The 24197-nt window shown below is 50.2% G+C and overlaps 1 protein-coding gene across 9 annotated transcripts; it reads left to right on the forward strand.

The window, feature by feature from the left end:
- The first annotated feature begins 4265 nt into the window (after positions 1–4265).
- Positions 4266–23338, forward strand: ATXN2L (ataxin 2 like). 9 transcript variants are annotated; one of them, XM_049787787.1, is made up of 24 exons: positions 4266–4636; positions 6025–6061; positions 6547–6603; positions 6695–6766; positions 8300–8450; positions 8781–8905; positions 11883–11974; positions 12244–12444; positions 14846–15021; positions 15371–15481; positions 16660–16872; positions 16949–17020; positions 18803–18873; positions 19036–19331; positions 19409–19478; positions 19921–20067; positions 20177–20249; positions 20344–20531; positions 21184–21313; positions 21404–21525; positions 21687–21899; positions 22034–22277; positions 22427–22586; positions 22834–23338. In XM_049787787.1, exons 1-23 carry the CDS (start codon positions 4281–4283, stop codon positions 22579–22581), a joined length of 3372 nt encoding a protein of 1123 aa, XP_049643744.1. In that variant the 5' UTR covers positions 4266–4280; the 3' UTR covers positions 22582–22586; positions 22834–23338. The 9 variants fall into 9 exon arrangements, with proteins under 9 accessions (XP_049643744.1, XP_049643743.1, XP_049643746.1 ...); XM_049787786.1 differs by having other exon boundaries at positions 22427–23338; XM_049787789.1 differs by having other exon boundaries at positions 22034–22223; positions 22427–23338.
- Positions 23339–24197: the final 859 nt, after the last annotated feature.

Here is a 24197-nt window from a genome sequence, read left to right on the forward strand (position 1 = left end):
AATAAAACTCGGGCCATTCACGAGAGAGAGAGAGAGAGAGAGAGAGAGAGAGAGAGAGAGAGAGAGAGAGAGAGAGAGAGAGAGAGAGAGATCCCATCTCAGTGAGAGCTGACCCTAGCAGGAAGACAGAACTAAAGGACCCATTAGAATCAAGTGAGAGGGATCTGGAGCGGTGATGCAGGTCATAAGGCATCCATCATGCGCGCGCTAGCCTAGAACAGACCACAGTTAGATCCCCCGGCATCCCATATGGTCTCCCAAGCCAGGAGCTATTTCTGTTTGGGTTTTATTTTTTTTTATTTTTTTGGCTTTTTTTGGGGGGTCACACTCAGCGGTGCTCAAGGGTTATTCCTGGCTCTGTGCTCAGAAATCACTCCTGGCAGGCACAGGGGACCATATGGGATGCCGAGATTCGAGCCACCGTCCCTCCTGGATTGGCTGCTTCCAAGGCAAATACCCTACCGCTGTGCTATCTCTCCGGCCCATCTAGGAGTGATTTCTGAGCAGTACATAGCCAGGAGTAATGCCTGAGTGTCACTGAGTGTGGCCCCAAAACAAAAACAAAACAGAAAAAAAAAAGTAAGGGAAATTGCTATCCAGCACATGAGGGGAGCCTAATACACTTAAAGTCAGGAGTGAGACAGGAGAGTGGAACACTTTTCTTCCAAAGAGTAGTACTATTCCAATCTTGATGAGATTGGAGATAGAGCTGGGTAGCTCACTGGACTGACACTGAGCCAGGCCATTCTCCAGGAAGCAGTCTGAAGTCCTTTAAAAATGGCTGGGGATGTGACACTTTACTGATGAGCACCGCATCCCATATATGAGAAATGGATTAGAGTTTTGGTTTTTGGGCCACACCTGGCTGTGCTTTGGGCTTACTTATGGCTCTGCACCAGGTATCTGGGTTCAAACCTGGATAGGCCACATACAAGGCAAGTAAGTGCCCTACCTGCTGTATCATCTCTCTGACCCTGAGAATCAAGTTTGATGCCAGGGCTGGAGAAATAGCACAGTGGTAGGGCGTTTGTCTTGCATGCAGCCAAACTGGGTGAGACCCAGTTCCATTCCAGGCATCCCATATGGAACCCCAGCCTGCCAGGGGTGATTTCTGAGTGCAGAGCCAGGAGTGACCCCTGAGCACCTCTGGGTGTGGCCCCCAAACCAATAAATCAATCAAGTTAAAAAAAGAGTTTGATGCCTTGGCATTTCCAAAAAGAAAGCATATCTGTTTTTCTCCACATTGCTTAAAAATCTGGTCCCATGAGGACAGAGCAGTAGTACAGCTGGGTCTGGCATACAGTTGACTGGGATTTGATCCCACACATCCCATATTATCCCCCAGCACCTCCAGGAGTAATTCCTGAGTGCAGAGCCAGGAATGACCCCTGAGCATTGTTGAGTGTGGCTCCCAAATAATATATATATAGTCCCAGGGACTGGTAAATAGTACATCCCTGTTACTACCAGGTGAGGCCCCCAGAAAAGCTAACAAAACTGATCCCAGATCACCTGTATTTTCTTTTTCTTTTTTTTTTTTTTTTTTTGGCAACCACGAAGGGTCACTTGTATTTTCGATTTGGTTTTCAGACCTCTTCCCTCCTTAATTTTTTTTTTGTTTTGTTGGGTCACACCTGGCAGCACTCAGGGGCTTCTCCTGGCTCTACACTTAGAAATCACCCCAACAGGCTCGGAGGACCATATGGGATGCCGGGATTTGAACCACTGTCCTTCTGCATGCAAGGCAAATGCCCTACCGCTATGCTATCTCTCCGGCCTCTTCCCTCCTTAATTTTGTCCCAACCATTACATTTTTCGTTTTCTGCGCTCAGAGATCATGGCTACAGAGCTCAGGGAGGACCATCAGGGATGCCAGGGATTAAACCTGGGTCAGCCACATGCAAGGCAAGCAACCTGCCCAGTACTATTGCCTTGTTGAAGTTTTATTTAGTCACAACCAATTCCCCAGCCTAAAAGCCCTTCTAGTTCATATATCAGCCAAAACAGCTTTCCTATCTATTCCTCGTGCTTTAGCTTCATCTAGAATAGATCTTATCTAACTAAACCTATCTCCAGTTTGAACTACAGAAGGGCAACTAGTAGTTCAATTACAATTGTATCCCAAAATTCTGCTGAATATCCAGAAGCCTTGCTAGTTTTGAGTGAAGGCAACCTTCATTGTAGAATTTAGGGCAAAAGATTTTTGGACTGGGGCCGGGAAGGTGGCGCTAGAGATAAGGTGTCTGCCTTGTAAGCGCTACCAAGGAACGGACCGCGGTTCCATCCCCGGCATCCCATATGGTCCCCCCAAGCCAGGGGCGATTTCTGAGCACATAGCCAGGAGTAACCCCTGAGCTGTCAAACGGGTGTGGCCCAAAAACCAAAAAAAAAAAAAAAAAAAAGATTTTTGGACCAGTCTCTGGAACTTGTACCTTCAGGCAATGTTAACATAGTTTAAAGGTTCATTCTAGGGCAATGAGAATGCTTTTAGGTTTAATTAAGGGGCCGAGATCTTTTTGTTTCTTTGCTTTTATTTGGTGTGTGTGTTTTTCTTTGTTTTGTTCAGTTTGTTGGGCCACATCCCATGGTGCTATCTTAGTCCCAGGGCTCTGCACTCTTGGCTCAGAGGTGCCAGGGTTCAGGGACTGAATCCCAGTCAGCTGCATGCAAAGCAAGTGTAACCCTCTGTACAAGTGTTCTGGACTTCCTTGCTTTTGGGGGGGGGGGCACACCTAGTGCTGCTCAAGGGCTGGTAATTCCTGGCTACTTTCTCAGGAGTAACTACCCCTGGAGGTGTTCAAGTGGCCACCTGCGGTGTTGAGGATTTGAACCGGTGGTGGAAGGATGGAAGGAAAAGGCCTAAACTCCTCCTGTATTACCTCTCCAGTATGCAAAACTTTTTTTTTTTGAGGGGGGGCGGTCATACCTAATAGTGGTGCTCAGGGATTAGTTCCTGGCTCTGCCCCGTAGGATCACTCCTGGTGGGAGTCTCGGGGGACTATAACGGATACCGGGGATTGAACTTTCGTTGGCTGCAGAAAAATGAAGTGTCCTGCCCGCTGTCTGCCCACAGCCCGGTGTAAAGTCCAGTGTCGCCCCCACCTTGCAAATAACTAAGGGTCGGAAAAAATGTGTGTCTAGAATGCTTAAAACGTGGGTCAGTCAGTCCCTGAATCGATAATAACAAATATACTGGTCAGGCCAGGGAGACAGCTGGATGGACAGAAGTGCATGACCGGCATGCAGAGACAGGGCCGCGGGCATGCATGGCTTCCCAAACAAACACCCTGTGGAGCCCTAGCGGCTCCACTCCAGGGAAGATCATCCTCATCTAGGATTTAACAGCCACAAAGAAAGAAAGATCCGCACGCTCAGGTGGGTAATTCTGCATGCCCACCGTTGATTTCGAGCACACGAGACCAAGTAGGGGCCAATCCCGGGAAATTTTTTTTTTTTTGGCGCTCAAACTCCGCCCACGGGCTCTGTCCGAGTGGCGGCGGAAGACCCGCACGTACGTAATGACGTAGTGTGCGTCCGTCGCGACGTGACAGCCTCCTCACTGCCGCGGAGGCATCCCGGCGCGACGCCGACAGCGTGGGCGGGGCGACCGGCGCTACTTCCTCCTTTCCTTCCTTCCTGCCTGCCCGCCCGCCGGCCTTCCTTTCCCTCGGCGTCGCGCGCGGGCTCCTCCCCCTCGGCGCCTCACACGCTCATTGTGAAGCGACCGCGGCCGCGAGCTCTAGAGGCTGTGGGGAGGGAGACCTAGAGAGAAAGAACCCCAACCAAGCTCGTGGCGCGCCCAGCCCAGCCAGCTTTTTTCCCCCCACGCCCTCAAGTGGGGGCGCAAGGTTCACCTTTCTTTCTTCGAAGCCTCCCGGCGCGGCGCGGCGCGGAGTCGAGTCCGCGGGCCGCCCCTCCCCCACGCCCCCACGCCGGCGCCGCGCACGCACGCGCGCGCGCACGCGCACTCGCGCGCCAGCCACCCCGGCTCGCGCCCTCTCGCTCGGCTCCGCTCCGGAGCGCTCCGGCCCGCGGGACCCCCTCCCGCCCCTCCCCGCGCCTCGCCTTCCTCCCTTCCGCCTCGCGCCTTCCGCCGGCTCCGCGCCCCGACCCCGACCCCGCGGGGCTGCCCCCCGCCCGCCCGCCAACGGCGGGGCCCCCCGCCACCCCCGATCGGCCGCCCGATCGCTTCCCGCGCTCGCCCGCCCGCCCGCGGGGGGCCGATCCGCCCGGCCGCCCACCCGAGCCCCCCTGCCGGACGCCGCCCGCCGCCGTCCACCATGCTGAAGCCGCAGCCGCCGCAACAGACGCCCCCGCCGCAGCCGCCGCTCCCCGCGCAGCAGCAACAGGCCGCGGCCCGCCGGCCTCCCGGGGGCAGCAGCCCGCCCAACGGCGGCCTCCCGGGGCCCCTGATCGCCGGCGCCGCCGCCGCCTCGGCCGCTCCCGGGCCGCCCGCCGCCGTGTCCGCGCCCTGCCTGGGGCCGCCCGCCGCCGCCGCCCTCGCCGCCGCCGCGGCCGGGAGCGGGCTCCGCCGCGGCCCCGACGCGCTCTTGGCGCCGCAGCCGCCGCCGACCGCGCCGACGCCGGCAGCGCCGCATCCCGAGAGGCCGGGGGCCGCGGCCGTCGGCAGCGCCAGGTGAGAGAGACAGACGCACAGAGAGGGCCGAGGGCTGGGGTCCCCCGGGGCTGGGTGCCAACGGGTCGGGGGGATCGGGGCCGGTGGGGGCGAGCGGGCGGAGGGGTAGGTGGTGGGGATCGGGGCGGTGGAGAGCGGGGGGGGGGGTCCCCGGCTCCGTCCATGACCGCCGAGAGGGTCTCGCGCTCCCCGGCTGCAGCCAATGGGGAGCCCGCGGCGGGAAGGGTCCCCCGGCCCGAGCCAATGGAGGGGGGCGCGCGGCCCACAGTTGGGCCAATGGGGAGGGCGGGGAGCGGAAGCGGGGAAGGAGGGACGCACGCACGGACGAGCGAGCGAGCGAGCACTGCGGGCCTCGGCACCTCCTGCAAGCGCGCGCGCGTCCGCCCGGCCGCCCTCGCAGTACGTGCGCGCCGTGGCCAGCCGTGGCCGTGGCCGTGCCGGTCTCATGACCCGGGCATTCGGCAGCCCCGGGTAACTACTCAAGCCGGGGCCGGACTGGGGCGGTGGGGGGGTGGACGTGGACTGGAGGGCTTTCCCCGTGTTGCACGGGGCGGTGCCGAGCGTGCACGCCCCGATCGATCGATGGCTCGGTTGCTCGCTGGCACACGCAGGCGGTGGGCGCTCTGCTCCGCTCCGGCCCTGGGAGGGGGCCCTTTGGAGGGGCCGCCGGGCCCCAGTGCGCAGGCGCAGACCGGGAGAGGCCTGGGGCGGTGGAAGGCTCTTTGCGGCTGCGCTGACTCCCGCCCCCCCACCCCAGCCCCACCGATGGCCCCCTCTTCGCCCTCCGCCGGTTACATCAGCCGCTAACGATCTGGGTTACGGGGTGATCCTTGGCACCGCCGCCGCCCTCGCCTCTCCCGAGTGGGGAACGAGCCCAAGGAAGAGTGCGTGCGGTCGAGAAGAGAAGGTGGCGTGAGCCGGGGTGGTGGGTGTTAGAGAGGGATTCCAATCTCGACCCCCCAACCCCCGGTTTAGGGCCTAAGGCTGATGAAAAGGATCCTCGGGGTCTGTCTCTAGAAGGTAACTTGCCAAAGCTAGGTCGATTCGGGCCTGTCAAAAGGTTAGTGCCATTTGGTCCACTAAAAGCTTGAGGCCTTGTCGCCTTGGGAAGGAGGAATGATTTTGATCGGCACTTGAAAGCAGTTGACAGCCCTGTTTGAAGTTACTGGTATTTGGAGACAGGTTTTTTTTTTTTTTTTTCTGGCTTTAAATGCCTGCTCCTTTTTTTTCCTGTAAGATGATCTTTTGAAAGTCTTGCTTGGTTGGTTTGTGACCTAAATCGGCAGTTTCACGCAGCACTTTTCACTAGGTGACTATAGCTGTTGAAACTCAATGACAAGGAATTGAACGATAACAGTTTCTTTTTTTCATTTCCTTCTCTTTTTTAGGGGGCAAAGCACTGGAAAGGGTCCCCCACAATTACCGGTGAGTGTCCCATCCCACCTAAAAATTCTCGTAGGGGGGGGGCCGGAGCGGTGGTACAGAGATAGGGTGTTTGCCTTGCACGCGGCTGACCTAGGACAGACTGCGGTTCGATCCCCCAGTGTCCCATATGGTCCCCCAAGCCAGGAGCAATTTCTGAGCACAGAGCCAAGAATGACCCTTGAGCATCGTGTATGTCCCATAAAACCAAGATTAAAAAAAATTGTTATATAGGGGTATAGTACATTATTTACCAGAGTAATCAGAGGGGCCATAGAATGCAGCAGGTATGTTGCTTTGCACGGCATCAACCTGAATTCTTTCCCAGTATTACATATGGTTCCCTGGGCAATGCCAGGAGTGATTAGTGAACAGCATCAGGAATACTGAGAAGGGCACTACACATAAAAAAGCGTGGGATTGTGGACATTTACATTAGAGATGAGGTGTTGACTCTTTTTCTCTCTCTCCCTCCCTGTTAATGACAGGTGTTTGACGGTGTCTACAACAATTCCAGAATGTTGCATTTTCTTACAGCTGTAGTGGTGAGTAGATATCCTTTGGTTGATTGGTTGAGGAGCATGATGGCACTGGTTTACTGACATCATTCATATCTTTCTTTTCTCATTCTGCCAGGGCTCTACTTGTGATGTAAAGGTGAAAAATGGTACCACGTATGAAGGTATCTTCAAAACTCTTAGCTCTAAGGTCAGTGTACTCAGATTAATTTATTGGAGTTTTGTTGAGAGAATTAAGTAGACTAGTGGTGTCTACCCCTTTGGTGTTGGGGTACATTCCTTGTTAAACATCAAATGAACGTCTCTTTTGTGTTCTAGGTTTTTTTTGGTTTTTGTTTTTTGGGTCATTCCCGGCAGCCCTCAGGGGTTACTCCTGGTTCTATGCTCAGAAATCGCTTCTAGCAAGCTTTGGGGACCACATGGGATGCCGGGATTCGAACCAATAACTATCTGCAAACGCCTTACCTCCATGCTCTCTCTCTGGCCCTGTGTTTTAGCTTTCTGAATTACTGTCTTGGTCAGAAAAGACTGTTTCAAGGTGTTGGCGGAATGGTGTTGGTCAACAGTGACTTAAGTTAACTCTCTATAGTAGGCCTACAGAATGCAATACGAATAGAAAAGGGGGCCCGGAGAGATAGCACAACAGCGTTTGCCTTGCAAGCAGCCGAACCAAGACCAAAGGTGGTTGGTTCGAATCCCGGCGTCCCATATGGTCCCCCGTGCCTGCCAGGCGCTATTTCTGAGCAGACAGCCAGGAGTAGCCCCTGAGCACTGCTGGGTGTGGCCCAAAAACCAAAAAAAAAAAAAAAAAATAGAAAAGGGGGGGTCCTAGAATTTGAGGGTGTATCAGTATATACTTTTTTGTTTTGTTTTTGGGCCACAACCTGAAATTCTAGGACCCCCTTTTCTATTTTTTTTTTTTTTTTTTTGGTTTTTGGTTTTTGGTTTTTGGGCCACACCCGGCGGTACTCAGGGGTTACTCCTGGCTGTCTGCTCAGAAATAGCTCCTGGCAGGCACGGGGGACCATATGGGACACCGGGATTCGAACCAACCACCTTTGGTCCTGGATCTGCTGCTTGTAAGGCAAACGCTGCTGTGCTATCTCTCCGGGCCCTATTCTTATATTCTTGTCGCTCAGGGGTTACTTCTGGCTCTGTACTCAGAAATAGCTCCTGGCAGGCTCTGGGAACCATATGGGAATTGGGATCGAACCTGGGTCTCCTGGGTCAGCCGCGTGCCAGGCAAAAGTTACCGTCTTGCTATCAATCCAGCCCAAGGCTTAAAATTTTTCAGTGAAGCAAAATAGTTTTATTAAAAGGAATTATGTATGAGGGGAAAATGAGGAATGTGTTCAAGAGAGAAAATGGCCTGTGGTCTGAGTACATGATAGTAAATGATAGGGCATTTACTTTGCATGTGGCCGTTGTGGGTTTGATCTTTGACACTGATTTGATCCCCCAAGTCCATTAAGAGTGGTTTCCTTGAGTGTGTGGCCCAAATACAAAATAAGAAAAGGTCTTCTTCAGTGTAGGAAAAAAAACTTAATGCTTGAATTTAAAAATAAATGTAAGTTTAAATTTGGGACTTAGGATTAATTCTGTGGCTTACGTGGAGAAAAAACAATGCGTTGTGCTTGAGAAAATGGTGCTGGGAAAATCATGTCATGTGTTTACCTTCACATTGAAACTGACCCCTGCCTGTTGGAAAATTGGACTTTTGTAGTTTGAACTAGCAGTCGATGCTGTGCACCGGAAAGCATCTGAGCCAGTGGGTGGCCCTCGTCGAGAAGATATTGTAGATACCATGATATTCAAGCCAAATGATGTCATGCTCGTGCACTTCCGAAATGTTGATTTCAATTATGCTACTAAAGGTACTCACTAGATTGACTGAATGCCCTCCTGTTTCACATACTACTTTTTTCCAAGAAAAACAATTGTTTTTCTCCTTGAGGATATATCCGGTCAGCGATAAATTCAGCATATATTGTGATTCTTTTTAATGTCTTTATATTCAACACTTTGAGTGGTTATGGGGTGTTTTTTATGCTGCACCTCCCTCCACCAACCATTTCTCTTTCACACACCACAACACCAAGACAAGCTACTCTTTGCTTTTGGGCCACTCCCTTATAGGGTCTGGGAACTGGACAAAAAAGTCTCAAGTAACTTTTGATTCTTAATGTTCAATTCTGTCTCTACAGACAAGTTCACTGATTCAGCCATTGCCATGAATTCGAAGGTGAATGGAGAGCATAAAGAGAAGGTGCTTCAGCGCTGGGAGGGGGGTGACAGCAACAGTGATGACTACGACCTGGAATCTGATATGGTACATAATACATTGTATTCCTCCACAGCCTAGAACTGAGTTAATGCTGCCATTTTGGGGGTATTGACATTTAGATTTGATAAAAAGTTACTGGAGGATGAAGGAAGAGCCTTTACTATTTCCTTTTCTAGGGGAGGGCATTTTCACACCCAGCATAGTTGAAGCTAATTTTTGGCTTGGTGTTGGAGGGACTACCATATGGGGTAATGAGGTGTGCTGGGGATCGAATCTAGGTTGATTGCATGTACCCTGTATACTATTTCTCATCATTGATGACAGATGAGTACAGGGAGTAACAAAAATACAAAGGTTTTTAATAACTTAGTGTTTTTTTTGGCTTTAGGGACATACTTGGCTGTTCTCAGAGCTATCTCTATTTGGGGATCATTCCTGTTAGGGTTGTGGACATTTGGGGTGCTAAGGACCAAACTTGTGTCAGCCATATGCATAGCAAGCACCCTACCTGCTGTATTTTTTTTTTCTGGTCCTTATTACACATGCATACATCCCAGGTTGAGGATTGGGTAACATCCTCATTGGTGTTGTGTTTTTATTTTACTGTTTACAATTATGCTTCAGGGGGCTGGAGCGATAGCACAGTGATAGAGCGTTTCTCTTGCACATGGCCAATCTAGGATGGATATTGGTTCGATCCCCTGGCATCCCATGTGGTGGTCCCCCAAGTCAGGAGCAATTTCTGAGCACATAGCCAGGAGTAGCCCCTGAGCGTCACAGGGTGTGGCCCAGAAAACAATAAATAAAATTATGCTTTGGGACTGGAGGTATGACTTTGTGGTAGAGTTATGTGCTTCAAATAATTGAGACTCGTTGAGTTAAATACAAGTCTATATGAAAATACAAGGGATGTAGCTCAGTAGTGGAATACTTGCCTTGCATGTGTGAGGTTCTAATTTGATCCCGGGCACTAACAAAAAAAAATGTCAACCACGGGCTGGAGAGATAGCATGGAGGTAGGGCATTTGCCTTGCACGCAGGACAGTAGTTTGAACCTCGACATTCCATATGGTCCCCCAAGCCTGCCAGGAGTTAACCCCTGAGTGCTGCCAGGTGTGACCCAAAAACCAAAAAGAAAAAAAAACGTCAGCCACTTTTATTTATTTTATTTATTTTTTGCCACACTCAGCCATGCTCAGAGGTTACTTCTGGCTCTGCTCAGGAATCAATTCTGTCAGCCTCCAAGGACCATATGGGATGCCACATATCTAACTCTACTTGGTCCTGTGCCAGGCAAATGCCCTACCCTTTGTGCTATCGCTCCTGCCCCCTCAACTTTAGGAGGAGGTTTGAGTCACACCCAGCGGCGCTCAGGGGCTACTCCTGGCTCTGTGTTCAGAAATCGCTCCTGGCAGGCACAGAGGACCATATGGGATGCCGGGAATCGAATCACCGTCTATCCTGGAATGGCTATGTGCAAGACAAACGCCTTATTGCTGTGCTTTCCCCAAAAAAACTTTAAAAGAATAATATGTTTGGCGCAGTTTTTAAAACTGTACTCATGGTTTTTAGAGTTTGGACCCCTATGCACACATGCCAGAATTTCTCTCTAGTATATAAACCTGAAAATGATTAGTTTTTGTCTTTTTATTTTGGGGCCACACCTGTCTGTGCTTGGTACTTAGCTCCTGACTGCTCTTAGATTATTTCTATGGGGTTATATGGAGTCCCGGGTTGGCTGTGCGCAAAGCAAGCATCGTATTCACTGTATTATCATTCCACTCTTTGATTTTATTTTTTTTAAGTCTTTAGTTTACCTTTAGTTATTGTCAGCTAGTACTATAGTTATACTAGTTGATACCCCCACCAACTATGTTCTTTTCCTGCTTTTGGTTTGGTCAGGTTTTACTTCTTTTGGTTCTGGGCCACACCTTGTGACGCTTGGGTTATTCTTGGCTCTACACCAGTGCTTCTCAATTATTTTGTCATGCCCCCCCCCCCAGGAAGAAGAAAACATTTTTCGCGCCGTCCGCACGACCCTAAATGGTACCTTTATTTAAAAAAACTTTAATCTGCAGAACAAAAATATATCAAATAATTTGAGCTGATTTTTTTAATCAGAGGTGATGTCTGGATTAATGGCTATAATGAGCACGTTTTGCAATGCATAGCTTTTCAAAGTGGGGTTTGAAGCAGAAGACAGCGACTCTCAGCTCCAGAGATATACAGAGATGTAAACACGGGGCTTAGCTTGTTATAACAGTGTTTGCCGAAGTCAGACGCGCTCCCCCCCTTACGGAGCCTCGAGCCCCACTATTTGAGAAACACTGCTCTACTCTAAGAAATTACTCTTGACAAGCTTGGCCAGGAGCTAATAGGATGCCAGGGATTGAACCCGGGTTGGCCTCCTGCAAGGCAAAACACCCTCCTTACTGTGCTATTGCTCTGGCTCTATGCCCAGGATGCAAGATAAATGTCTATACTATCTATTTGGCCCAATTTGTTTGGGTTTATTTTTATTTGCTTGGATTAAAAAAAATTAACTTGGTAAGAATGCCAGTCTTGGGGCCGGGTAGGTGGTGCTGGAGGTAAAGGTGTCTGCATTGCAAGCGCTAGCCAAGGAAGGACCGCGGTTCGATCCCCCGGCGTCCCATATGGTCCCCCCAAGCCAGGGGCGATTTCTGAGCGCATAGCCAGGAGTAACCCCTGAGCGTCAAACGGGTGTGGCCCAAAAACCAAAAAAATAAAAAAGAATGCCAGTCTTGGGCCCGGAGAGATAGCACAGCGGCGTTTGCCTTGCAAGCAGCCGATCCAGGACCAAAGGTGGTTGGTTCGAATCCCGGTGTCCCATATGGTCCCCCGTGCCTGCCAGGAGCTATTTCTGAGCAGACAGCCAGGAGTAACCCCTGAGCATCGCCGGGTGTGGCCCAAAAACCAAAAAAAAAAAAAAAAAAAAAAAAAGAATGCCAGTCTTTGGTAATTTCCCTGTCTGTTCTAAACTATTTTCCTTCTCACTTCCTAGTCCAATGGATGGGACCCCAATGAAATGTTCAAGTTCAATGAGGAGAACTACGGTGTGAAGACCACTTATGATAGCAGTCTCTCTTCTTACACGTAAGTCTTAATACTGGCATGTGGTACAATTTGAAGTGTGAGGTCACTCAAACTTGGCAGTTCTCTGGCTAGAAGATTGATTTTCTTTTTTGTTCATGCTCTTTCCCATAAACATCTAGTTTCCCTGGTGTTCCATCAAATGTATGCTAAGTAGTTGAAGGGGATTTAATATATCAAGACTGGAAACAGTGCTTGGATTTAAGGAAACATTTCTCTTTCTCGCCCTCTTCTGGCACTGGGACAATTGTGGTTTGTGGTGTCCTTCTCAGGGTGCCCTTAGAAAAAGACAACTCTGAAGAATTTCGTCAGCGGGAGCTACGTGCAGCCCAATTAGCTCGAGAGATTGAATCCAGCCCCCAATATCGCCTGCGGATTGCCATGGAGAATGACGATGGGCGCACTGAAGAGGAAAAGCATAGTGCAGTCCAGCGCCAGGGTTCTGGGCGGGAGAGCCCCAGCTTGGCATCCAGGTAATAGCTGGGGATAGTTTGACACTCTGGGAGATTGCTCGAAGGACCAAGATCTGAATTGGACTTTGTTTATGGGAGTGTGTATTGGTTTGAGTCAGTGGTGGGTGGACTAAGATTTCATATATACTCCTGTGGGCCCGAAGCCATAGCACAGAGGTAGGGTGTTTGCCTTACACGCGGTTGGCCCAGGATGGACCTGGGTTTAATCCCCAGCGTTTCATTTGGTTTACCAAGCCAGGAGCAGTTTCTGAGTGCTCCTGGCAGGCACAGGGGACCATATGGGGCGCCAATGACCCCCTGCATGAAAGGCAAAATGCCTTACCTCCATGCTCTCTCTCCGGCCCCAGGAGATTAACTTCTATAGTAAATAGTTTTACTCTCTTTTAAGTACTTTATTTGCTTGAGGTAAAGCTTTTGAATTTAAGTGAGTTTTCAGAATTTTAGTGTATGTAATTTGCATATTTTTATTTGTCTCTGAAAATGAAATCAAAGTTTACGAGATTGTTTTTTGGGCCACACACAGTTGTGCTTAGAATTTCCTCCTGCCAGGGCTGGGAAGGTGGCGCTAGAGGTAAAGTGTCTGCCTTGCAAGCGCTAGCATAGGACGGACCGACGTTCAATCCCTCGGTGTCCCATATGGTCCCCCCAAGCCAGGGGCGATTTTTGAACGCATAGCCAGGAGTAACCCCTGAGTGTCAAACGGGTGTGGCCCAAAAAAGAATTTACTCCTGCCTGCTCTCAGGGATCATTGCTGGCAGTGCTTGGGGGAACAGTATGAGGTACCTGGGATCACACATGGGTCCACTGCATGCAAGCCAAGCACTCATTTTTCTCTTTCGCCTTATACATGTTTTTGTTTGTTTGTTTGTTTTTGGTTTTTGGGTCACACCCAGCAGCGCTCAGGGGTTACTCCTGGCTCTATACTCAGAAATCGCTCCTGGCAGGCTCGGGGACCATATGGGATGCTGGGATTCGAACCGATGACCTTCTTCATGAAAGGCAAACACCTTACCTCCATGCTATCTCTCCGGCCCTACTTATACATGGTTTTTAGCTTAGGACAGCTGTACTGGGCTCAGGAGATAGTTCTGATTGGGGCACATGCTTTATATTTTGATCCCAGGTCTCTTGTTTGTAGTGCATGTACTTTACTAACCCCATAATAATGTGCTTTGGGGAGTCACCACTAGCAGTGATCAGAATTTACTCTTTCTGTCTCTGCTCAGGATCACTCTTAGCTGGGCTTAGTAGACCAGGTTGGCCCATGTGCAGAACAAGCATTTTAACTGTTGTACTCTTTGTTTTGGTTTTTGGGTTGCACCCGGCAGCGCTCAGGAGTTACTCCTGGCTCTATGCTCAGAAATGGCTCTTGGCAGGCACAGGGATGCCGGGATTCGAACCACCATCCTTCTGCATGCAAGGCAAATGCCTTACCTCCATGCTTATTCTCCAGCCCCAACTATTGTACTCTTATTTCCAGTTCCAACAAAATATTCATTTTGTTTTGTTTTGTTTTGTGTTTGGGCTACACCCGGTGGTGCTCAGGGGTTACACCTGGCTCTGCATTCATAAATTACTTCTGGCAGATTTGGGGGGACCACATAGGATGCCGGGTATCCAACTCAGGTGGGCCACGTGCAAAGCAAAAGCCCTATCCCACTGTGCTATCATTCTGGCCCTTTTGTCTTTTATAGTATAGGTCAGGAGTGGTAGAATTGTGTAGTATATAGATAGTTTAGTAAAGGTAGACCTTACAAGACCACAAGTCTAGAGCCATAAAACATTTAATAAGGAGCGATTTTCAAGAAAGATTGTGTAAAATACTAGGCAGCAGTGGGGTGGGGATAGGTTGGAACAGGAGATGTTCATCTCTAAACTAGATGTTGAGCCCAGGACCTCACCTGAGGCACCTGCTCTTTTCTTGAGTCATACCCACAACTCTGAAGCACACCTTGGAAGGGCTTCATCTTTCCCAGAGTGTGGGTTTAGCAGACTTTTAGTTGGTTTTTCATGGAGTAAGTGCTTTGCATGCTGTAATCTCAGGTTTGGCCACCGACACTGCCTAATCCCATGAGCTCCTTTAGGACCAACTTTTTTTTTCCCAAACATACATTTATTTATTTAGGTTTTAGGGCCATACCAGGCAGTGCTCAGGGGTCCCTGGCTTTGTGCTCAGAAATCACTCCTGCAGACTTGGGGGACCATGTGGGATGCCTTTAATCGAACCTGGGTCTGTCCCGGGTTGCCCACGTGCAAGGCAAGCACCCTCTTATGTGCTATCGCCCCTGCCCCTAGGACCAACTTCTAAGTGCAGCCATGAGTAATCTCCGAGAACCACTTTTGTGTGGGCCCAAAACCAAAACCATGTGTGGGTTTGTGCAATTTGAACTCTCTCCTCTAGGGAAGGAAAATATATCCCTCTACCCCAGCGAGTTCGGGAAGGTCCAAGGGGAGGAGTTCGATGCAGTAGTTCTCGGGGTGGCCGGCCTGGACTTAGCTCCTTGCCACCTCGTGGCCCTCACCATCTAGACAACAGCAGCCCTGGCCCAGGTTCTGAAACACGCGGTATTAATGGAGGTAAGTTGTGAAGTTGGCTTATGGGGGCGAGGGATGTTAGGAATTAGGATAATTGAAAAGATTTAAATGGGGCCGGGCGGTGGCGCTAGAGGTAAGGTGCCTGCCTTGCCTGCGCTAGCCTTGGACGGACCGTGGTTCGATCCCCTGATGTCCCATATGGTCCCCCAAGCCAGGAGGGACTTCTGAGCGCACAGCCAGGAGTAACCCCTGAGCATCACCGGGTGTGGCCCAAAAACAAACAAAAAAAAAGAAAATATTTAAATAGATTCAAAGGATAATACTTTGTGATTATGTATTAATGAGTATTATCTTTTTCTATTTCTTAATTTACCTTATAAACTATATATAGGCCCTTCCCGCATGTCTCCTAAGGCACAGCGGCCTCTGAGAGGTGCCAAGACACTGTCTTCACCCAGCAGTAGGCCTTCTGGAGAAGCTTCTGTTCCACCACCTCCTGCAGGTAAAACTTCAGCAGTGTCACATGAAGTAATGGGTAGACATTTGTTAGGGGATGTCAATATATCCCTTGTTGGAATGCCAGGATGGGATTATTTCAGGATAGGAAAAATGTTGAGGGGATTTGAATTTATGCTTTTTAGGAAATAATTTTTGCTTTTTACTCGTAAGGTTTCAATGTAGTAATTCATGGGTTTTCTTTGGTTTCCTTAAAAATGTCTTTTGGGGGGCGGCCACACCCAGCTGTGCTCAGGGCTTATTCCTGGCTCTGCACTCAGGGATCACTCCTGGCGGTGCTTGAGGATCGAACCTGGGTCGACTGTGTGCGAGGCAAGTGCCCTGTTCGCCGTTCTGTTTGACCCCGGCCCCACTGTCCCCTTTTTTGAGTCACACTTGGGAGTATTCAGAACTTTCAGAGCTTAGAGATCACTCTTTGCTGAACCCAGGGGACCAAGTGGAGTGCTGGGATCAGCCTGGTTAGGCTGTGTGCAAAGCAAATATCCCACCTGCTGTACTGTTATGTGTCCTCCCAACTGTCTTTTAAGTTGTCAACATTTAAAAGAGAATTCACATAAAATTTCAATTTTTTTCAAAGTAGAGTACAGCATAGCTCTGGCTGGAATTGTGTTTGACAATTGGTCCTCTTCTAAGCATTCCAGTCATTCATTCATGCTGCCTCCGAGTCTTGTTTACCTGTGTGTGTATGCATGTAAATTTGTTACTATATAAAAATATTGGGTAAAGTAGCCATAGAGAAAGAAAAATGAATAAGTCTTGCTTTGATTGTGGACAATCGGGGTTTGATCCCCAGCACCACATAAGGCCTCCTTGCCCACCACAAGCTATGAAGACTACTGGGTATGGTCCTAAAACTAAAAAGGGCGGGTGAAAGGTCATGATGAAAGGTTTGCCTATCTGTGGTGGGACTCTGTGTCCTACCCCAGGCACAAAGGGGAGTAGGGGCCGAAGCAATAGTCACCAGGTAGGGGGGATTTATTTGCCTTGCATGCAGCTGACTATTTGCTCTCCTTCATCATATATGGTCCTCTGAGACCTCCAGGAGTAACTCCTGAGTACCATTGGGTATCAGCCAAAAAAACAAAAAGAAGAGGGTACATGTTTTTGTTCGACTAAGTCTTCTATGTACACATTGCTTATTGGCCAGCAGTAACCATTGTACAGCTCTCCCTTTTCTTGCAGTGGGCCGGATGTACCCGCCTCGTTCTCCCAAATCTGCTGCCCCGGCCCCAATCTCAGCTTCCTGTCCTGAACCTCCAATTGGTTCAGCAGTACCAACCTCTTCAGCTTCCATCCCTGTAACATCATCGATCGTGGATCCCGGAGTAGGTGCCATTTCCCCGGCATCTCCAAAGATCTCACTGGCCCCCACAGATGGTAAGAACTGGATGATTGCAGGTAGTGGGTAATGTATAATTTTGGACAGGATCTTCAGGTGTGTTCTCTTGCTTAGTGAAAGAACTACAAGCCAAGGAATCTGGTAGAACTCTGGAGTCCCAGGAATTGTCTCGGATAGCTGGAAAAGGTGAGCTCCCTTCTTCTCCAAGTCCAATGTCCATTTGTTTTTGTTTGGGGGCCACATCCAGCAGCAGTACTTAGGGATAACTCCCCAGTTTAGTGCTGGGGGTGGGGGGTGGAGTCACTTAATGAATCATGTGGTTCTGGGGATTGAGTTTAGCCATTTAAATCAAAGCATGTGCTCCAGCCCTTTTCAGCTGTCTTCCTGGTTACAAAGAATCCCCTCTGATCATCGGGAGCATTCCAGTTAAAAAACTTGTGGGAGTCAGAAACCCAATGTCTTTTTTGTTTAATGTGTGGTACCTTTGCATATATGTCTCTATGTACTTGGGATATACTCCTGTTTGAAGGGATTACTCCTGAATGGGAGTGGGGCTACAGTAGCATAGATTAAAACAGAGCTCAGCTATGTTCAACACATTAGTGCCTTAATTACTGTGTTATCTCTCAGCCCAGAAATCTAATGGCTTAGCTAAAGCTCACCCTACCCTTTTTTGTTACTGTTCTTGTCTTGGTGTTAGAACTACTACTGGTGATGCGCAGGGCTTATTCCAGGCTCTGCACTCAGTAATAAGCCCTGGCAGTGCATGTGAGATGATACAGGGTGGCAGGGATCAAACCTGGGTTGGCCATGTGCAAAGCAAGTGCCCTGCCTCCCTAATCACATTCCTAGGGGCCAGAGAGACAGCACAGCAATAGGGCATTTGCTTGCACGGGGTCGACCAAGGACAAACCCAGATTCAATTCCCAGCATCTCATGATCCCCCAAGCCTGCCAGGAGCGATTTCTGAGCACAGAGCCAGGAGTGAGCTACTGCTCTCTGTTCTTTCACTCTTGCATCCCACCCCCCATTTCTTGTGAACTATTCACTGCATGATGTTCATTTAGAGTTGCTCCTTGTGGTGCGAGAGATCAAACCAGGGGTGGTTTATTGCATGCAGAGTATGTGGTCTGTTTTGAGGACTACAACCAGCAGCACTCAGGGCTTATTCCTGGCTCTGTGCTCAGGGATCACTCTTGGGTGTGCAAGAAAGACTATGTAGTGCTGGAAATTGAACTGGCATTATCAGCATGACTTTTCACTGTACTATGCCTCCAGACCTTAGCCTTTGAGCTGTTTGTGGCAGCCCCTTTACCAATATTTTGTTCCTTTTGTTTTATTTTTTGGGGTCATACCTGGTAGTGCTCAGGACTTACTCCTGGCTCTGTGCTCAGGGATCATTTCTGTTTGTTTTTGGTTTTTGGGTCACACCTGCAGTGCTCAGGGGTTACTCCTGGCTCTATGCTCAGAAATCGCTGCTGGCAGGCTCGGGGGACCATATGGGATGCCGGGATTCAAGCCACCATCCTTCTCGTGCAAGGCCTTACCTCCATGCTATCTCTCCGGCCCCAGGGATTATTTCTGGTGGGCACAATGGGACCATGTGAGATACTTGTGCTCAAACCTGGGTTGACTGTGTACTAGGAAAGTGCCATTAAGCACCCTTAGCCACTGAACTGTCTTTCAGGCTCCCAATCAACATTTCCTCAATATCTTAAAAGGTTTTTTGTTTGTTTTGTTTTGGGGTCGCCTCTTGCAGGCTCCAGGGACCATATGGGATGCCCGTATTTGAACTGCTGTCTGTCCTGTGTTGGTTGCATGCAAGGCAAAACATCTTACCACTGTGCTATCGCTCTGGCCCCTTCGAAAGATTTTTGAAAATTCTTTTATTTACTATGTTTTTTGGCTGTTTGCACTATAGTTATCTTTGAGGCAAGAAATTTTCTCACTTTTTCCTATTTTTCATAGTCCCTGGTATTCAAAATGAACAAAAACGCTTTCAGTTGGAAGAGCTGAGAAAGTTTGGGGCTCAGTTTAAGGTAAGGTAAAATTGGAATAATCTAGTAAGATAAAGTGGTGGGGTAACTAGTAGGTTTTATACAAGTAACCTAGGCTTAGAGGGTTGGGAGAGCAAACAAGGATGAAGGAAGTAAGCAAAATGAGGTTGAGATCAATGGTAATACTGCATATCTTTCTTCTAGCTTCAATCCAGTAGTTCCCCTGAGACCAGTTTGGATCCTTTTCCTCCTCGGATCTTAAAGGAAGAGATCAAAGGGAAGGAGAAGGAGGTTGATGGACTGTTGACTTCAGAACCTATAGGATCTCCAGTCTCCTCCAAGACAGACTCTGTATTGGATAAGGAGGATAAACCACCTTTGCCATCAGCTGGAGGCACTGAGGGGTCAGAACAACCCCCACCACCTTGCCCAAGCCAGACCGGCAGCCCCCCAGTGGGCCTTATCAAGGGAGATGACAAGGATGACGGCCCTGTTGCTGAGTGAGTGGGATTGGGGAGGAGATGGGTGGATGTATGGAGTCAAGAGTGGCAAGCTAGAGGATTTATTTTTCTCTCAGACAAGTGAAGAAATCAACATTGAATCCTAATGCCAAGGAGTTTAATCCTACAAAGCCTCTGCTTTCTGTGGTAAGTATGGAAAATGTGGATTTCAATTTTCAAAAGAGAAAGGTCAGCATTTGATGGGGCAATGAAGAGACATTTGGAAGTAGCAGAATAGGAGATGGGATGGATTATAGAGAGTATCTTGTGGTTTGTGACAAGGCATTCTATCCTGTCTGCGAGGTGTTTATGGGTTTTTCTGAGGCTTAGCATTTTCACTCAGGAAGTATGTTGCATGGGGTAGTTATGAGCAAGGGCTTTCTTTGCACCTATGGGACCTGACAGTCTTGGACAAGTCACTTAACCTCTGCCTCAGTTTCCTCAACAATAGTTTAAGACTGCTCATTTCCTGAAGAAGTTTAGCAATATAACTGTAATTGTGTTTGGCATATAGAATTCTGTGGATGCTGTCTGTTGATGTTGCAAATGTAGAAGATGGAGTAAAAAAATACACCATTTGCTTTTACAGAATAAATCCACTAGTACCCCAACTTCTCCGGGACCCCGGACTCATTCAACTCCTTCCATCCCGGTGCTGACAGCAGGCCAGAGTGGACTGTATAGCCCCCAGTACATTTCCTACATACCTCAGATCCACATGGGACCAGCTGTTCAGGTAGGATACTGGGTTGAGCCATGTCTAGGAAATTGGGTGGACTGATTGAGGGACAAGGTATTCGGGGGTTTTATTTGTATGCAAATGATTTTGCTTCACCTGTTCCTAGGCACCACAGATGTATCCATATCCTGTATCCAACTCAGTGCCTGGACAGCAGGGCAAGTACCGGGGAGCAAAAGGTGAGCAGGGCCAGCATGCTCACTAGTGGGTGGCTGCTTAATGTATCCTGGCTGAAGGAACTAGACTTATGTGCTGTTTCTCTTCCACTCCCAGGCTCCCTGCCCCCTCAGCGCTCGGACCAACACCAGCCAGCTTCAGCACCTCCAATGATGCAGGCAGCAGCTGCTGCTGGTCCACCTCTGGTGGCTGCCACTCCTTACTCTTCTTACATCCCTTACAACCCACAGCAGTTCCCAGGCCAGCCAGCCATGATGCAGCCTATGGCCCACTATCCCTCACAGGTAACTTGGGCCCAGTAGGAAACAGTATTAAAGCTCTGCTAAGGATCCCATCTTCTCCACTTTTCGGGCTTTCAGGAGTTGGATGAGAGGCTTGGATCCTCATAGGACCTGTAGCAAGACACTGAATTTTGGAATTGGGGGTGGGAGGGTATCTCTCAATGCTTTAGAACTGGGAACTACTACCGGTGATGATTACCCAGCTAGCCTGTACAGTCAGTGCTCAGACACAGTAATACCCTGCTGCTTGGGCACAGTTTGGGGCTGAGGGGCGTGCATGGTGCCAAGGGGGGTACATGCATTCCAACCCTTTGAATCATATTTCCTGGCTTGGATTTTTCCTTTGACAAGTGAGTCAGAATTTACTTAGAAGGATGTTGGAGTAGTAATACAGTAGTTACTTACCTTTTGCATGGGTGACCTGGGTTCAGTCCCTGGCACCCCAATATGGTCCCCCAAGTCTACCAAGTGATTTCTTGAGTGCAGAGCCAGGAGGTCCGGCGGCCAGCTGGGTATGGCCCAAAACAGTGCACTTAGAATGTCACAGGTAGTAGCTGGGCCAAGACTATAGACTTGGTTGGTCCAGAGCATTGGACAGTAGAACACATTTCCTGAGTTCTTTGCCGTTGCTGACTGACTGCTTCTCTACTCTTAGCCGGTGTTTGCCCCCATGCTTCAAAGCAATCCACGCATGCTGACTTCTGGGAGTCATCCCCAGGCCATTGTGTCCTCCTCTACTCCTCAATACCCTTCTGCAGAGCAGCCCACTCCCCAAGCCCTTTATGGTGAGTACTAGTATGTGTGCACGCAAGTGCTATGTACTGTTCCTTCTGGGCTGAGTTTTCAGCTCTGTGCCATTATCTTTTTTCCTGTAGCCACTGTTCACCAGTCCTATCCACACCATGCCACACAGCTCCATGCTCACCAGCCGCAGCCGGCCACCACACCTACTGGGAGCCAGCCACAGTCCCAGCATGCGGCCCCTAGTCCTGTCCAGGTGCCTGCCATGGGAGATTGAAGTGGTTGGTACAGGACTGGGGTGTGTGGGAGAGAGGGGCTAGGGAGCTTTTCCTAGCCGAGACGATGAGGGTCGATGGGTGGTAAGACTTGGGCACCAGATAAATAGGTGGCACTTACCCTTCCCCCTCCCCCTGACAGCACCAGGCGGGGCAGGCCCCACACCTGGGCAGTGGACAACCACAGCAGAATCTGTACCACCCAGGGGCCCTGACAGGCACACCGCCTTCTCTGCCACCGGGACCTTCTGCCCAGTCCCCTCAGAGCAGCTTTCCCCAACCAGCCGCTGTGTATGCCATCCATGCTCATCAGCAGCTGCCCCACGGCTTCACCAATATGGCCCATGTTACCCAGGTAAGAACCCAAGGGGGAACTTACTTGTGATTCTATCTGGCCATGGGGCTATGAACCCCTGGTGCCACTAGAATGCTTGGGGTCTGTCCCAGTATTTATGTTGTCTCAATTCCTTTCTGTTCTCTCTTTCATAGGCCCATGTCCAAACTGGAATCACAGCAGCCCCGCCCCCTCACCCTGGGGCTCCCCACCCGCCCCAGGTGATGCTGCTGCACCCACCCCAGAGCCATGGGGGCCCCCCCCAAGGCGCGGTGCCCCAGAGTGGGGTGCCTGCACTATCAGCTTCCACACCCTCACCCTACCCCTACATCGGACACCCCCAAGGTGAGCAGCCCGGCCAGGCGCCTGGATTTCCAGGAGGAGCCGATGACAGGATTCGTGAGTTCTCGTTAGCTGGGGGAATTTGGCATGGAAGAGCTGACGGGCTGCAGGTGGGGCAGGATGCTCGGGTGCTGGGTGGGGAGTGAGGGGTCTTGGAGGCAGGGCCGTCCCTCAGGGCGCCCGCCGACCTGCACCTGTCTGTGAAGTATGTAGGGTGGGCAGAAGCCACAGTCGCCGCCGCCAGGGGCTTGCTCCTGGCTCTGTCCTTTGCTTCCCTCCGTCCTCGCTCAGTTGTGATCCAGCAGCCCCCCTCCCCACTGCCTCCCCAGCTCTCAGTGACCCCGACTGTCTCCTGACTTAGCCGAGGTAAGGTCAGCGCAGCAGACAGGGCCAGGCTGGGGTGTGGGGGGCTGAGCTGGGCACATAAGTAAGGGCACTGGCTCACTGGGAAACAGCGATTGATCTGTGCTTCTGACAGCCCCCTGAGACACCTTGAAGAGACCGCTCCTGCCCCAACGCCCCGCCCCGCCCCACCCCACTGGACGACTTTGTGTGAAGGGACAGCTGCTTGGGTTCTAATGCTCCTGCTCTCTTCTCTTTCCCCTCCAACCAGTTCAATCTCATCCCTCCCAGCAGCTCCCCTTCCACCCCCCGGGGAACTGAAGATTGTCCTGGCCGCGACCTGAGACCTCCATGAGTGGAGGGAAGAGTGATCTATGTCTCTTCCCCCAGCAGTTCGGACCATTCCCAGCCTCCCAATTCCCCCTTTCCCCAGGGGAGCTGGGGAATTCTTGTCAAGCACCTTGAATGGGAGGGGCCTCAAAGTGGGCAGGGCCAGGGTCCAGCGGGGGTAGGGGGGTTCCTTCTCTGCCCCTACCTGTCTCCCCCATCTTGCCCTCCCATCCTCAACTATTTCCCCGCTGGAGACGGAAGATCTTTTATTTTCTATTATTTATAACCTCAAACTTGGGCCCCCTGTTCTTTCTTTCCCATTAACTTGAGTGATCTGCGTGAGAGACAGACATGCCCCACAAGGATGGTTGGACAAGGACTTTTACTTTTTATTACATAAAAATATTAAAAAAAAATAAAAAAAATAAAATTTTAAACTAACTTAACCTGAGTATTGTTTTCTCTTTAAAGACAGTAGTGAATGGGGCCGGGCGGTGGCGCTAAAGGTAAGGTGCCTGCCTTGCCTGCGCTAGCCTTGGACGGACTGCCGTTCGATCCCCCGGTGTCCCATATGGTCCCCCAAGTCAGGAGCAACTTCTGAGCACATAGCCAGGAGTAACCCCTGAGCATTACCGGGTGTGGCCCAAAAACCAAAAAAAAAAAAAATTATTTCTGGGCCAGAGAGATAGCATGGAGGTAGGGTGTTTGCCTTTCATGCAGAAGGACGTTGGTTAGAATCCCGGCATCCCATATGGTCCCCTGTGCCTGCCAGGGGCGATTTCTGAGCGTGGAGCCAGGAGGGACCCCTGAGCGCTGCCGGGTATGACCCAAAAACCAAAAAAAGAATTATTTCTGGGGGTACTTAGGGGTCCATATAGGATGCTGGGGATTGAATTTGGGATGGCCGTATTCAAAACAAGTATTCTATTCGCTGTACTACTACTCCAGCCTTAAAATCCTTTTAGAAACACCTTTAGAGTGAAAGAACACTTGTGGTTGGCATACATAGATAGAGGTTATGACTTGAGTATGTAGATCTGGGTGAGAGCTAATAGCCCCTGCTATAGCTCTACAGTTGGAGACTGGTGAGAACTGGGTAAAAGAAGCAGGTTAAGGGAAGAGCCAGGGGGCTGGAGTGATAAAACAGCAAAGTGTTTGCCTTGCACGAAGCCACAATTCCTGGCATCCCAAAAGGTTCCCTGAACCTACCAGGAGTGATTTCTGAGCGCAGCCAGGAGTAAGTAACCCCTGAGCACTGCCAAGTGTGGCCCAAAAACAAAAAGGGAAGAACCAAACTAGGGATTA

The sequence above is a fragment of the Suncus etruscus genome, chromosome 15, assembly GCF_024139225.1.
Source record: "Suncus etruscus isolate mSunEtr1 chromosome 15, mSunEtr1.pri.cur, whole genome shotgun sequence".
NCBI lineage: Eukaryota > Metazoa > Chordata > Mammalia > Eulipotyphla > Soricidae > Suncus > Suncus etruscus.